This window comes from Conger conger, chromosome 15, assembly GCF_963514075.1.
Source record: "Conger conger chromosome 15, fConCon1.1, whole genome shotgun sequence".
Taxonomy (NCBI): Eukaryota; Metazoa; Chordata; class Actinopteri; order Anguilliformes; family Congridae; genus Conger; species Conger conger.
In genome coordinates, this window is record NC_083774.1 from 857539 (window position 1) to 873102 (window position 15564).

At 43.9% G+C, this 15564-nt stretch overlaps 1 protein-coding gene across 1 annotated transcript; it reads left to right on the forward strand.

Annotated features, from left to right (window-relative positions):
• Nucleotides 1–2829: 2829 nt before the first annotated feature.
• LOC133112136 (E3 ubiquitin-protein ligase TRIM35-like) lies at nucleotides 2830–7585 on the forward strand. The gene is made up of 6 exons (XM_061222847.1): nucleotides 2830–3234; nucleotides 4728–4823; nucleotides 4909–5139; nucleotides 5537–5559; nucleotides 6005–6123; nucleotides 6517–7585. Exons 1-6 carry the CDS (start codon nucleotides 2830–2832, stop codon nucleotides 7056–7058), a joined length of 1416 nt encoding a protein of 471 aa, XP_061078831.1. The 3' UTR covers nucleotides 7059–7585.
• Nucleotides 7586–15564: the final 7979 nt, after the last annotated feature.

The window sequence follows — 15564 nt, forward strand, 5'->3', positions numbered from 1 at the left end:
GAGTGTAATCTGTGATGTTAGCATGTGGCTAAACCAGAAACCATAACGACGCACAGTCTGTGAGTGTAATCTGCGATGTTAGCATGTGGCTAAACCAGAAGCCATAACAACGCACCGTCTGTGAGTGTAATCTGCGATGTTAGCATGTGGCTAAACCAGAAGCCATAACAACGCACACCTTCTGTGAGTGTAATCTGTGATGTTAGCATGTGGCTAAACCAGAAGCCATAACAACGCACAGTCTGTGAGTGTAATCTGTGATGTTAGCATGTGGCTAAACCAGAAACCATAACGACGCACAGTCTGTGAGTGTAATCTGCGATGTTAGCATGTGGCTGGGAACCCTTCCCTTGGGACAGTGCTTTCTGTTGCTTTGCTGTGTTTCCTTTATTGCGCTGAAGCTGACTCTGGGGGAATTCTGAGTCTCTCAGGGGCTTATTTTGGTCAGGCAGCCATTGAGGTGTTAGTATCTTTTAGGGACTGGAGGTGTTTCCCCTTTCATTCGCCATTTCTGTTTCCCGTGTCGTTTCATTTCCATTCTTCTGATTTCCCATTCAGAGGGTCTGGCACCCCATCCAGGTAACTGCTACAGTTCATGTTACAACCATGATGAAATAAATAAATACAAATGTGTTTTAAGACCGTTATGATGAGTAACTTCAACCGCAATCCTTAGATGAACCCTAACGGCAACCCTTATGTTAACACAAGACATATTCTGAGATACAATCCTTAGTGTAATATTTGTATTCACCTTCCCTGTGTATGAGCTTCAGAATGACTGTAGTAGCACATTAGGTTTATTGGCAAAATATACAATTTCTCAGCTGTTTGCAATAAACAAATTACACAAGAACTGTTTAAGTAGTTCAATGAAACATAATATTACAAAATATTACAAGGATTTCAATCCACATTCAACACAAAATGCCACTTTTAATCACTACTGCAGTCTCAAAATTATTAAACCCCCTGTTTCAAGCACACCTGGTGCAACTAATGAGTTCAAGTGTGCTTGAGATAAAACGCATAAATACCTGGACTGGCTAGGGGTTTGTTGAGAGTGACGTTTGATTGCATGTTATAAATATTTGCACAAACAAGGAAAAGGATACAAAAAGATAGCAAAAGCACTGAATGTTCCTAGAGATACAGTTGGAAGCATAGTTCGCAAGTTTAAAGTTAAAGGAACAGTGGCTACACTACCTGGATGTGGCAGAAAGAGGAAGCTATCAGTGGCTGCCACCAGATTCCTGAGGAGGCAAGTGGTCAAAAACCCAAGAGTGACTGCAAAACACCTGCAGCAAGACTTGGTGGCAGCAGGCACTGAGGTTTCAGTTTGCACAGTAAGGCGCATACTGAACACCGAAGGGCTCCATGCCCGGACTCCAAGACGTACACCACTACTAACCCAAAAGCACAAGAAAAGTCAGCTCCAATATGCTCAAAACCATCTAAATAAGCCACAGAAGTTTTGGAATTCTGTTCTGTGGAGCGATGAAACAAAACCGGAACTTTTTGGGCCCATGGATCAGCGGTATGCCTGGAGGAAGAAGAATGAAGCATATGGTGAAAAGAACACCCTGCCTACAGTGAAGCATGGCGGTGGCTCAGTGATGCTCTGGGGCTGCTTTGCTGCCTCTGGCATTGGAAACCTGCAGCATGTGGAGGGCACGATGGATTCAGTCAAGTATCAGGAAATCTTAGGGAAAAACCTCATGCCGTCTGTGATGAAGCTGAAGCTTGGGTGTCATTGGACCTTCCAGCAGGACAATGATCCCAAGCATACCTCAAAGTCCACCAAGGCTTGGTTTCAGAAGAAGAAATGGAAGATTCTAGAGTAGCCGTCACAGTCGCCTGACTTGAACCCCATAGAAAATCTCTGGTGGGATTTGAAGAAGGTGGTTGCCAAACGCACACCCAAGAATATTACTGAACTGGAGGCCATTGCCCATGAGGAATGGGCTAAGATTCCTCAGGAACGCTGTCAGAAGCTGGTGTCTGGCTATGCATTGCGTTTGCAGCAGGTCATAACAGCAAAAGGGAGCTCTACTAAGTACGGAAGATGCTTGTCATGAGGGGGTTGAATAATTTTGAGACTGCAGTAGTCATTAAAAGTAGCATTTTGTGTTGAATGTGGATAAAAGTCCTTGTAATATTTTGTAATATTATGTTTCATTGAACTACTTAAACAGTTCTTGTGTCATTTGTTTATTGCAAACAGCTGAGAAATTGTATATTTTGCCAATAAACCTAATCTGCAATGGGGGTTGAATAATTTTAATTGCAACTGTAGATCTTATTTGATGAACTTATGGACACATGACCACTAAAACTCACAATTTGTGAGACAGCAAATTCAAGCATAAAGCAAATGATAATCCCGAAAACCTGGATTTTGTCAATGTTAAGGAAAAAATCTTTGGGAAGATCTTTGACCTTTAAGGTGTAAGATTCAATTTAACATGAGTGAACTGCCAGACCCTGAAGAACAGGGCTGGTGTGAATCTGCTGGCAGATCAGCCACTCAAACCACACAATGCTGCCCCCTGCAGGAAGTGTCTCTGATAATCGGACATGTCAAACAGGAAGCGGGAAGTACAAAGTCTCACACACAGGAAATGTAATTACACTGGCGGTCTTATGATATGATTTGACTGTGAATATGTTTCAGAAACAAAAGCTTTTCTAAAGATATTGACTGAGAAGAGCAGAGACTTGAGACTAATTTAAAGACAGTTTGTTTTAATGTTTAAGTTTGTGTAACAGCAGTAAGTAAAAGTGAAACCAAACTGCAGATTGAGCAGAGACTGAACAGACGGAGACAAAATGGCGTCTGGATCTTCTCTCCTGGAAGAGGAGCTCTCCTGTTCTGTGTGCTCTGAAATCTTCAGGGATCCTGTTGTCCTGAGATGCAGTCACAGATTCTGTGAGGCCTGTCTGCAGCAGTACTGGGGTCAGAAGGGATCTCTGGAGTGCCCAGTTTGCAGGAGAAGAGCTTCTATGGATTTTCCTCCAATTAGCCTGTCTCTTAAGAATGCCTGTGAGGCGTTCTTAAAGGAGAGAAGTCAGAGAGCTGAAGCAGGATCTGAAGTGCTCTGCAGTCTGCACAGTGAGAAACTCAAACTCTTCTGTTTGGATGATCAAATACCCGTCTGTGTTATCTGCCAAACTTCAAGAAAACATGAAAACCATAAAATGCTACCAGTTCAGGAGGCTGCAGAAGAGTATAAGGTAAGTGTTTGATCACAGAATTCAGACTTTAACAACTAACTATTTATAAGTTAAACTGCAGATAATACTGACTACAAGGTATGTAAAATGGATATTGATGAAGTTGGGCTCTGTAGTGCTGTCATCTACTGACAGTTAAATCAAACTAGTAAATTGTGTCAGAAATATAATTAATATTCAATATGAATGTATTGAGGTAGTTACTGTATTGTCACGATGTGTCACATAACCGATAGAGTGACAGGAGAGGGGGTCAGGAGGGAGAGGGGTCCTTATACTTTTCATGAATATTTGGGCTGAAAATAACTGTTTTTTTCTTATTAATATAAATTGACTCTGTAAAGAAATGAAGACAGTTTTGATCATTTTCAGGTCAGAATGTGCAAGTTTGTTTTTGTGAAACCAACAGACCGCAGCCATACACACATATCCAAAACTATGAGGGGCTGTCGAGGGCTAAATTGAAACTTTGCTTGAATATACCCATGTGAAACACTCAAACATACACATGTGAAACACTCACATATACACATGTGAAACACTCACACATACACATGTGAAATACTCGCACATACACATGTGAAACACTCACACATACACATGTGAACACTCACACATACCCATGTGAAACACTCACACATACCCATGTGAAACACTCACACATACCCATGTGAAACACTCACACATACCCATGTGAAACACTCACACATACCCATGTGAAACACTCACACATACACATGTGAAATACTCACACATACACATGTGAAACACTCACAAATACACATGTGAAACACTCACACATGCAGTGGGGTCCAAAGCTCTGAGGCCACTCTTGAAAATGCTTCTTTTTTCCATTGTTTTCTAATACAAACTTCATCATTACTAATTATATTATCAGGCTAACAAATTGAGTCGAGTTGAATCTTTTAAAAGATTTGGCAACGGGCACTCAAGCTGGCATGGACTCGACAAATTTGTGCAAAACCAGATGATTCATGTTATCCCAGCATTATTTGACAATGTTCCAAAGAGCATTTTGTGATGTTACTGAATGCTTGGCTTTTGTCAGTCTAAGTGCCCCCATATATGGGGTTGAGGTCAGGTGATTGTGGATTGTGCAGTACTCCTTGCCCTTCTTTGGCCTTTGAGTAGTTCTTGCAAAGCTTTGAAGTGACTCTTTATTTCCAGGATTACATCAAGAAAAAAACATCCCATATTTTCAATGTAGTCTCTGACTTTTGGACCCCCCTGTACATACATACTCATGTGTCCTGACACACATGTGAAATACTCACACATCCACAAGTGAAACACTCCCAACAACCCAACAACACCTCACTTTGTTGCTCTGATTTTATAGTTTTGAACATTGTTTTAGACAAGCTGTGACCTGAGTCTCCAATCTGGCTCCCCTTGTGCTGTCTGTGTAGGCATTGAAGTTTACTGTGGGTCTGTTTCCTCAGTAAAGTGTGGACTCTGTCATTTCTTTCCAGGAGAAACTCAGGACTGCACTGGCTCCACTGCATGAGAAGCTAAAAGCCTTCAATGCAGTGAAAGTAATCTGTGATCAAACAGCGGAGCACATCAAGGTACTGAACTGAGGCCTTTAAATCACAGTGTTGAAAACGCAGCACTGGATTGTGCTGAAATGATGGTGAATAATGTTTATTCCAGAGCCAGGCCCAGCACACAGAGAGACAGATAAAGGTGGAGTTTGAGAAACTTCAGCAGTTCCTAAAGGATGAAGAGGCAGCCAGGATCACTGCACTGAGGGAGGAAGAGGAGCAGAAGAGTCAGATGATGAAGGAGAAGATTGAGAAGATGACAGAAGAGATATCATCCCTTTCAGAACAGATCAGAGCCATAGAACAGGAGCTGGGAGCTGAAGACATCTCATTCCTGCAGGTAAGACCTGTTCACTCTGTCTGGAGGACTCTAATCAAACTGTTGTTAATGCTCACACACATTAATTTATACAATATAATATATAATATTCTCTCAAACACCTTTTCACGTAAACTGGCTAATATCATCAAATCTCTTCAATACTTTATCAAGCAGTTGAATTAAAGTCTCATTTTTGTAGGTCGTTTTTTATTTACTAGTCATCTGACATTTATCATCCAAAGTGCACACATTTTACACATATACAACTGTATTAATGCCACATATTTAGTTTTCTATGTAATATGTCACATGTAAAGCATGTTCAGTAACATGCAGTCAGATGGTCCTGTGGATTCACAGTTTAACTGGAATGAGTATTTGCTGCAGTCATAATAATTCACTCTCCATATTTCAGAGCTACAAGGATTCACAGAACAGGTAAGGAGACTGCATCCTCTCATCAGGTCCTGTGAGTGTGTGTCTCTCAGTGGGGCTGTGAGTGTGTGTCTCTCAGTGGGGCTGTGAGTGTGTGTCTCTCAGTGGGGCTGTGAGTGTGTGTCTCTCAGTGGGGCTGTGAGTGTGTGTCTCTCAGTGGGGCAATGAGTGTGTGTCCCTCAGTGGGGCTATGAGTGTGTGTCTCTCAGTGGGGCTGTGAGTGTGTGTCCCTCAGTGGGGCTGTGAGTGTGTGTCTCTCAGTGGGGCTGTGAGTGTGTGTCTCTCAGTGGGGCTGTGAGTGTGTGTTTCTCAGTGGGGCTGTGTGGCAGAATGCTGGGAGGGATGGAGCCATTTTCTTACAGAATGAAGATCTGATGTTGCTGCTGATAATCTTCTATGGTAATGAAGCCACGCCCACAGCACAAGTGACTCCTGAATATTATTGCAGAGCCCAGTGCACACTGGGGGATCCAGAGAAGGTCTCAGGAGCGCTAATTGATGTGGCCAAGCACCTGGGCAATCTGAAGTACAGAGTGTGGGAGAAGATGCTGGGGACTGTTCAATACAGTGAGTACTGGGGGCAGGGAGCTCCACATTGTCACTGTACAGGGGCAATCTTCAGCATCTTTCCACAAGCTGATGAAGCCAGTCAGAGTCATATTGGTCCTGTCTGTGTAAGAGCCCTGGAGTGAAGAGACTGAGCACCAGTCCTTAATCTCACTGATGCTCATAATAAAATGCTGCTTTTACACTGATACTGCATTGAAGGGGAAGGAGGTTTTGCTCCCTCTTCCAATTATTATACACTGTGTGAAATAGTTTTTTGTTTTTTGAGATAGTTTAATTCGTTAATTCTCAGGTTGTAATGGTGGTTTTGGTGAAAACCAGGTCATATCCTGAGAAGCCCATAATTTCCCTTTGTGCCGATCAGTGCTGACGTCTCATTCTCTGTCCCTTCAGCTCCTGTGACTCTGGACCCAAACACAGCACATCCCAACCACTCACTGTCTGAGGATCTGACCAGTGTGAGACGCAGTGATGAGAAACAGCAGGTTCCTGATAATCCAGAGAGATTTGATAAGTGGGGTTGGGTGCTGGGCTCTGAGGGATTCAGCTCAGGGAGACACAGCTGGGACGTAGAAGTGGGGGCTGAGGACTGGTGGGTGGGTGTGGTTAAAGAGTCCATCAGCAGGAAAGGGGATATGAACATGAACATGAACTCAACAGGAGGAGTGTGGAGTATATTTAAGTATGAGAGTGGGAAATACTATGCCCTGACCTCCCCATCTACAGCCCTCACTGTGCAGAGGGACCTCCAGAGGGTCAAAGTGCAGCTGGACTGGGACAGGGGGGAGGTGTCATTCTCTGACCCCAGTGACAACACTCCTCTCTACACTTTTAAACACTCCTTCACTGAGAGACTGTTTCCATTCTTTCATTGTTCTTCTCTCCAGACTCGTATACAGATCTGTCCAATTAAGGTGTCTGTAACAGTGGAGTAGCTCTGTGGAAAATGGGTAAAGATCTAGCCTGAAAGATGCTGTATTTCCATCCATCCATCATCTTATCCCGCTTATCCTGAACAGGGTCGCAGGGGGGCTGGAGCCTATCCCAGCATACATTGGGCGAAAGGCAGGAATACACCCTGGACAGGTTGCCAATCCATCGCAGGGCACACACACCATTCACTCACACACTCATACCTACAGGCAATTTAGACTGTCCAATCAGCCTAACCTCACACACTCACACACCAATGGTGATTGGCTGCCAGAAAATTGCACCAGCCTGCTCGTCAGGAGCATTTGGGGGTTAGGTCGGGATTGAACTGGCAACCCTCCGACTGCCAGCTGTCTGCTCTTACTGCCTGAGCCAATGTCTAGTTATTCTCAGATATTAATTCAGTGAAGAAATGTCTATTCTTGTCAGTGCACTATTTGCTTGCTTTTGGTTGGTTGGTTGAAAATGGAAAAATGTGGACCTCAATATCTTACTAGTTTTAAAACCAATCTCAGTGCTACATTGCAGGTGGACTACAATGTCAATGGGCCCGCTGGCCAAATAGTCATTCTCATATACCTACATAGCGCCATTTCTGTGTTATGGATGCCCAGAAAAATTATCATAAAAAATAAAGACTTTTAACAACCCAACCCAAGACCATTAATTCTGTTGGTAATTCAGATATAGACTTGCCTTTTCTCATTTCAAGACTGTACATTTTCTTACATTTGAATTAGACCTCAATTCAAAATTCTGACGATTAATTATCCATAAGCTTAACATGGGAATACACAATGCTAACATGAATCTGACTCATCTAAAGTTCTAAATGAACATGAGACCGCTATTCTCAGCAACGTTATCCCTTACAGGTAGTAGCTAGATGACCGTAATTAGCTCTCCATTTCTGAACACGTGTGGCATACAATAAAGCAAGGGTGGACAAAAATAAACCAGCTTGGTCTGCGTACATAAACAGAAAATATGCAGCACAAATGTCGTCATAAACAGCAACACAAACACACACACACACACACATTACATTACATTTTTGGCATTTGGCAGACGCTCTTATCCAGAGTGACATACAGTTGATTAGACTATGCAGGAGACAATCCTCCCCTGGAGCTGTGTGGGGTTAAGGGCCTTGCTCAAGGGTCCAACGGCTGAGCGGATCTTATTGTGGCTATACCAGGATTAGAACCAATGACCTTGCGTGTCCCAGTCATGCACGCACACACACACACACAGACACACACACGCATACACACAGACACACACACATGCAAAGACACACACAGACACAGACACACGCACACACAGATGCACACACACACACGCACAGACACACACAGACACACACACACACACACACACACATACACGGTTCTCTCAGTACGGTTGCTCTTGATGTGTGCATGGTGGGTCTCTCACACACATTGTAATGGCTTCCTGGTTTCCCTCCGCTCTGTGCTGCTTCCTGACTGGGCCCACTGACCCTCCATTTTGTTTTTGCTTTTCATGGGATGGGCCATGCTTCTGTCCTGGGGGGCTCATGCCTCTCTACCTCCAGCTGAAGGACTCCCCCAGAGAGAAACAGAGTGCAGATACACAGCTCCTCCAGTTCAGCAGCCCACCCCCGGGAGGACATTGGTCTCCCATCACATGAGACTCTCACTTTAAATTATCCTGTTTGATGGAAGCGAGATTAAGAATTGTTATAGTTTTGCATGTGTTGGGGGAGCGTTGTAGCAGGGTTGTGATCAGAATCAGAATCAGAATCACTTTATTCGCCATGTAGTTTTTACATACAAGGAATTTGCTGTGGTTAGTGGGTGCATGCAGACAACATAAAGAATAATACAAAAAAAATAGAAACATAGATATAAAATAAGGTGGAATCTAATCTAGAATGTAAATATAAATAAAAAATAAAAATAAAAATAAAAATAAAAATAAAAATAAAAATAAATATTTACAATAGGGGGCGGCACGGACGGTGCAGTGGTTAGCACTGCCGCCTCACAGCAAGGAGGTCCTGGGTTTGAATCCCCGTCGGCCGGGGCCTCTCTGTGTGGACTTTGCATGTTCTCCCCGTGTTTGCGTGGGTTTCCTCCGGGTACTCCGGTTTCCTCCCACAGTCCAAAGACATGCAGGTTAGGCTGATTGAAGAGTCTAAATTGCCCATAGGTATGAGTGTGTGAGTGAATAGTGTGTGTGCCCTGCGATGGACTGGCGACCTGTCCAGGGTGTATTCCTGCCTTTCGCCCAATGTATGCTGGGATAGGCTCCAGCCCCCCTGCGACCCTGTTCAGGATAAGCGGGTTAAGATAATGGATGGATGGAAATATTTACAATACAAGATGATGCTGAAGCGGGGTGTGAGAAGTATTATTAAAATGCAAAATATAAAATATAAAGTCTATGGGGGCAGGATAAGAGTCTGTGACAATGGGGGGGGTCCCGGGCCTAGTTGACATTAATCACAGGGAGTTGATGTAACGTGTCTGTAACGGTTGTAACGGTTCTGTGACAGTGGGGGGTCCCCCGGGCCTTGTTGATGAGGCCAGCTGCAGATGGGAAGAAACTGTTTCTGTGGCGAGAGGTTTTGGTCCTGATGGACCGCAGCCTCCTGCCAGAGGGGAGTGTTTCCAATAGTCTGTGTCCGGGGTGAGAGGGGTCGGCCACAATCCTTCCTGCACGCCTCAGGGTTCTGGAGGCATACAGGTCCTGAAGAGATGGCAGATTGCAGCCAATCACCTTCTCTGCAGAGTGGATGATACGCTGCAGTCTGCCCTTGTCCTTGGCAGTGGCAGCAGCATACCAGATGGTGATGGAGGAGGTGAGGATGGACTCCATTATGGCGGTGTAGAAGTGCACCATCATTGTCTTTGGCAGGTTGAACTTCTTCAACTGCCGCAGGAAGAACATCCTCTGCTGGGCTTTTTTGGTGAGGGAGTTGATGTTCAGCTCCCACTTGAGGTCCTGAGAGGTAATGGTTCCCAGAAAGCGGCAGGACTCCACAATGTCGACAGGGGAGTCTCTCAAGGTGATGGGGGTGGGTGGGGCTGGGTTCTTTCTAAAGTCTACAACTATCTCCACTGTCTATACAGCGTTGAGCTCCAAGTTGTTCTGACTGCACCAGGTCACCAGATGGTCAATCTCCCACCTGTAGGCGGACTCATCCCCACCAGAGATAAGTCCAATAAGGGTGGTGTCATCCGCAAACTTCAGGAGCTTGACAGACTGGTGACTGGAAGTGCAGCTGTTGGTGTACAGGGAGAAGAGCAGAGTGTGAGTGTGAGTGTGTGAGTGTGAGAGTGTGTGAGAGTGTGTGTGAGTGTGTGAGTGAGAGTGTGAGTGTGAGAGTGTGTGAGAGTGTGTGAGAGTGTGTGAGAGTGTGTGAGAGTGTGTGAGTGTGTGTGAGTGTGTGTGAGAGTGTGTGAGAGTGTGTGAGAGTGGGTCCTGAGGACTGGAGCTGGGAAACACTTGTCGAGGACCCGGCCCTAGGCTCCCCTGATGAGAGATTGACAGAAGATGGGTTAGGCAGGAATGCATTGTTAACCCCTCGCACACGCCATTGAGGTGGTAGCAAGAACGCCCGTAAGAGGAAAAATATGTGGTTCAGAGCTCATGAGCAGCCCTACTTGTCAGCGGAGGAGTCTGAAGTCGGGGGACTTAGATTTAGAGTACTAAGGAGCAAGGTTAAAGTTCTGACTGAGGCCATGCATAGAATGAGTTCCAGCATGACCTTGGAGGAGATTCAACATGCTGAGCGAGCAGTCGGGGAATACCCCAACCCTACAGGGGAGGAGCACAATGCCTGGCTAAAGCAAAACGATGAGGAAAACAATGTAGATGATTGGGAGATCAAAGAGTCTGAGGAGATGGAAAAATGTAGGAACGATAAGGAAAACGGAAGGGATGTCAATACCGAAAGAAGATTAAGAGGCTTTAAGGGCCTTCCTGATTATAGCACAAATAATTTATTGGATAGATTCAAAGGACTAACAGTGGAGGAGTTAAGTGATGAATTTCACTCAGCTATTAGCTGGATGTCCTTTGTAGATCCCTTAAGGCACCACAAAAAAGAGCACCTGAAGAGTGTATTGAGATGGTGGAAGGCACTTACTGCTGGCTTGTATGATGTTTGTATAAAGTTTGGAGAGAGTCCAAGGAGAGATTATGACAGGGAGACAAATAACAGTGATGAATATGTTCATTAAAAAAGTTGCATAAGAGATAAATGTCTTTCCACTTGGTATACTGGGGACATTTCTTATCAAAAAAGGTACACTTTTATACAAGTTAAGGATATATAAGGAATGAGCTTTAAGACGTTAAAAAGCAAGAAAAAAGAAGAAGAAAGAAGAGAGAAGAAATAGCATCTTAGAATTTTGCTGTTGAAGATATCTATGGGCTGTTGAAGAGAGAGCAACGCAGGACAGCTGTAGTCAAGCTGGAGTGGTGTGCTCCCTCTGCGCGCCACTCCAGGATATGGATATGGAGAACAGAGTGATGTACGCGGTGCGGACTTAGCCCAAGAGTTGTGGCAGCGGGACTGATGTCGAAGAGGTGTTCATGCGCATCCCTCATCATACAGAAAAGCTGGTGAAAGAGTTAAAGGGCTTTTACGACATGCTTGGAGCCGTGAACTGCACCTGGAGGCCAACAGATGGGACGCGGGGTTCCTCCATGCTACAGAACACCTTCCTGCTGGACCCACGCAAGAACATGAAGCCTCCCCCCCTAACCTCAGTGTCAGTGAGGAGAGGCATATGCTGCGGCTGCACTGCAAACCCCCCGACGTGTTCGAAGACATACCAGTGCACATCCCAGACAACAGGCAGGAGAAGTATGAAGTGCAGGTGAAGGCTGTCACCAAGGACATCTGCGGCATTGGAGCCAGTGACTGGAGCAAAGTCACATCTTTCAAAAGTCTGGGTCCTGATCCTGCCCCAGATTTCCAAACCAATGCAGCTGTTCAAAGAGCTCATCAACAACAAGGAGGAGGGATCAAATCCCGCAGAAAACGAGACGGCTATATTTAGGGCATGGGTGGTAATTATAATCTATATTACTTGTAAAAGTAGGAAAAGTAGTATATAAAAGTTCAACGTTATAAGTTTCCTTTCATTTTTATGTCTTTTCTTTTTCAGTAAGATACTATAGAAGGTAGTATTATTAGGTGATTTAAAAGTTATAAGTTTCCTTTTATTTTTATGTCTTTTATTTTTTAGTAAGATACTATATACGATATAAATAAGTAGTAGACTTTAGGGGTGTTTGTACCCATTGTATTGATGGAAGTTCATTAGCTTTTATCTCTGTGAAGGGGGAGCCATAGGATAAGGTCAAAGAGGATGATGGGTATTTGAGGGGTGTACCTAGAATTTAACATCTGGTGGAAAGGTAAATTAGAAAGAGCTAAAGGGGTATATGGAACTGGTATGTGATTAGCGAACTGAAAGATGATGTTTAACCTGTCAGCTGTATAACTCTATTATTTTAATTGATTATAATAAAGTATATCTTACTATAATCATATGTGATAAAGGTTCTCTTAGAGGAATACAGTGAATACAGGAAATTTTATACCAGATTTGCATCACACCCTTCACTTTGAGACTGGGCTGGAAGTTCAGTCGAACTTACCAGGGCTCCAGGATGTTCGGAGTACTTAAAGGAAAAGAGAGTTCGTCCCCAAGACACCTCCTCGTGGGGTACTGCTTGTGGGAACGTGAGGTCTGAGCTCGGCAAGGGGTCCGTGGCTCACGAAACACTGCACTGCAGTGCTGCTGGAGAGGGGAGTCTCATATCCAGTCAGGGAATTTAAGGGAATTAAGATCTAAGAAAATCGATTCATTGATTTAAAGTCCTGGACGTTTCAAGATGATTCCTGTGTTGAGTTGGAGGGGGGGGACATCACCTGGGACCCACCGGATTTCTGTACAGAAAATGTTTCCAATGTTGAAATCACTGATAATCTTTGTGAATGTTACTTTTTGATGAAGGCTTTTAACTTTTTTTTGGTCTTTGTTTTATTTCCAGCAAGTTAAGATGATGAATTGTCCAGTTTCATTAACATATACTGTACAGAATTTTGTTTAATCTTGAAGTCTTTTGGAAATAATGACCATTTTGAAAATTAGTAATTCTGTTCAATTGCTTGAAGTACAATAATGAAACAAACTCAAAATAATGATCATCTCCGCCTGATTTTTATTGCAGAAATATATATATAGATATAGATAATCTGGTTAGATTTGAATGAAATGCATGCCATCTTTGTGCTGAAAAATGCACAAAATCACAAATGACTTATGACTTGTTTGTATAGGGCTTTTCACTGATGACCTCACCAAAAGACGCTTCACAGAGTGACAGAATGAAAGAAAACCTGGGGAATGCCAGCCCTGAGCCCCCAGATAACACGAGGTGACGAATACCTACTCGGAGAAAAACCCTCAAACAGTGGTGAGAAAAAACTCCCCAGGGGAAGAGATCTATAGGAACCCGGCTATATAGGTTATACTGGCCTATAGGTCGATATAGTAACATGTTCAGGTATTAAACTAGCAGGTAATCTATAAAGTCAACAGGATGGGTGTAGAGTATGCAGTTCAGAGGGGAAGGGGATGAATCCCAAATGCACAATAAGTGAGAAATTCCATCTTCCCATTTCTGATAATTATATTGAAACCATAACAACGCACACCTTCTGTGAGTGTAATCTGTGATGTTAGCATGTGGCTAAACCAGAAGCCATAACAACCGTCTATGAGTGTAATCTGTGATGTTAGCGTGTGGCTAAACCAGAAGCCATAACAACGCACAGTCTGTGAGTGTAATCTGTGATGTTAGCATGTGGCTGTGAACCCTTCCCTTGGGACAGTGCATTCTGTTGCTTTGCTGTGTTTCCTTTATTGCGCTGAAGCTGACTCCGGGGGAATTCTGAGTCTCTCAGGGGCTTATTTTGGTCAGGCAGCCATTGAGGGTTTTTATCTTTTAGGGACTGTAGGTGTTTCCCCTTTCATTCGCCATTTCTGTTTCCCGTGTCGTTTCATTTCCATTCTTCTGATTTCCCATTCAGAGGGTATGGCACCCCATCCAGGTAACTGCTACAGTTCATGTTACAACCATGATGAAATAAATAAATACAAATGTGTTTTAAGACCGTTATGATGAGTAACTTCAACCGCAATCCTTAGATGAACCCTAACTGCAACCCTTATGTTAACACAAGACATATTCTGAGATACAATCCTTATTGTAATATTTGTATTCACCTTCCCAGTGTATGATCTTCAGAGTGGCTGTAGTAGCGCATGATCACCTCTAGATGGCAGCATTGGCTCGTGTGGTTTGGCTTGTGTCCCTCACATGGAAACAGGGCTGAAGGTTGTCATGGGCAACGCGTTTGAGCTCCTCTGATGCTCCCCCGGTGGGATGCGGCCCGGGGCCGCTGGTTTCACTCTCTGTCCTAAACAATTAGACTGAGGTTAATTACAGTTGCAATCAAAATTATTCAACCCCCATTGCACATTAGGTTTATTGGCAAAATATACAATTTCTCAGCTGTTTGCAATAAACAAATTACACAAGAACTGTTTAAGTAGTTCAATGAAACATAATATTATAAAATATTACAAGGATTTCAATCCACATTCAACACAAAATGCCACTTTTAATCACTACTGCAGTCTCAAAATTATTAAACCCCCTGTTTCAAGCACACCTGGTGCAACTAATGAGTTCAGGTGTGCTTGAGATAAAACGCATAAATACCTGGACTGGCTAGGGGTTTGTTGAGAGTGACGTTTGATTGCATGTTATAAATATTTGCACAAACAAGGAAAAGGATACAAAAAGATAGCAAAAGCACTGAATGTTCCTAGAGATACAGTTTGAAGCATAGTTCGCAAGTTTAAAGTTAAAGGAACAGTGGCTACACTACCTGGACGTGGCAGAAAGAGGAAGCTATCAGTGGCTGCCACCAGATTCCTGAGGAGGCAAGTGGTCAAAAACCCTAGAGTGACTGCAAAACACCTGCAGCAAGACTTGGTGGCAGCAGGCACTGAGGTTTCAGTTTGCACAGTAAGGCGCATACTGAACACCGAAGGGCTCCGTGCCCGGACTCCAAGGCGTACACCACTACTGACCCAAAAGCACAAGAAAAGTCAGCTCCAATATGCTCAAAACCATCTAAATAAGCCACAGAAGTTTTGGAATTCTGTTCTGTGGAGCGATGGAACTTTTTGGGCCCATGGATCAGCGGTATGCCTGGAGGAAGAAGAATGAAGCATATGCTGAAAAGAACACCCTGCCTACAGTGAAGCATGGCGGTGGCTCAGTGATGCTCTGGGGCTGCTTTGCTGCCTCTGGCACTGGAACCCTGCAGCGTGTGGAGGGCACGATGGATTCAGTCAAGTATCAGGAAATCTTAGGGAAAAACCTCATGCCGTCTGTGATGAAGCTGAAGCTTGGGTGTCATTGGACCTTCCA

Coding starts and splice junctions, on each gene's coding strand:
- LOC133112136 (XM_061222847.1), top strand. CDS start 2,830: ATGGCGTCTGGATCTTCTCTCCTGGAAGAGGAGCTCTCCTGTTCTGTG. Junction 5,140..5,536: donor AAGACATCTCATTCCTGCAG/GTAAGACCTGTT, acceptor TCCATATTTCAG/AGCTACAAGGATTCACAGAA. Junction 6,124..6,516: donor GCTGGGGACTGTTCAATACA/GTGAGTACTGGG, acceptor CTGTCCCTTCAG/CTCCTGTGACTCTGGACCCA.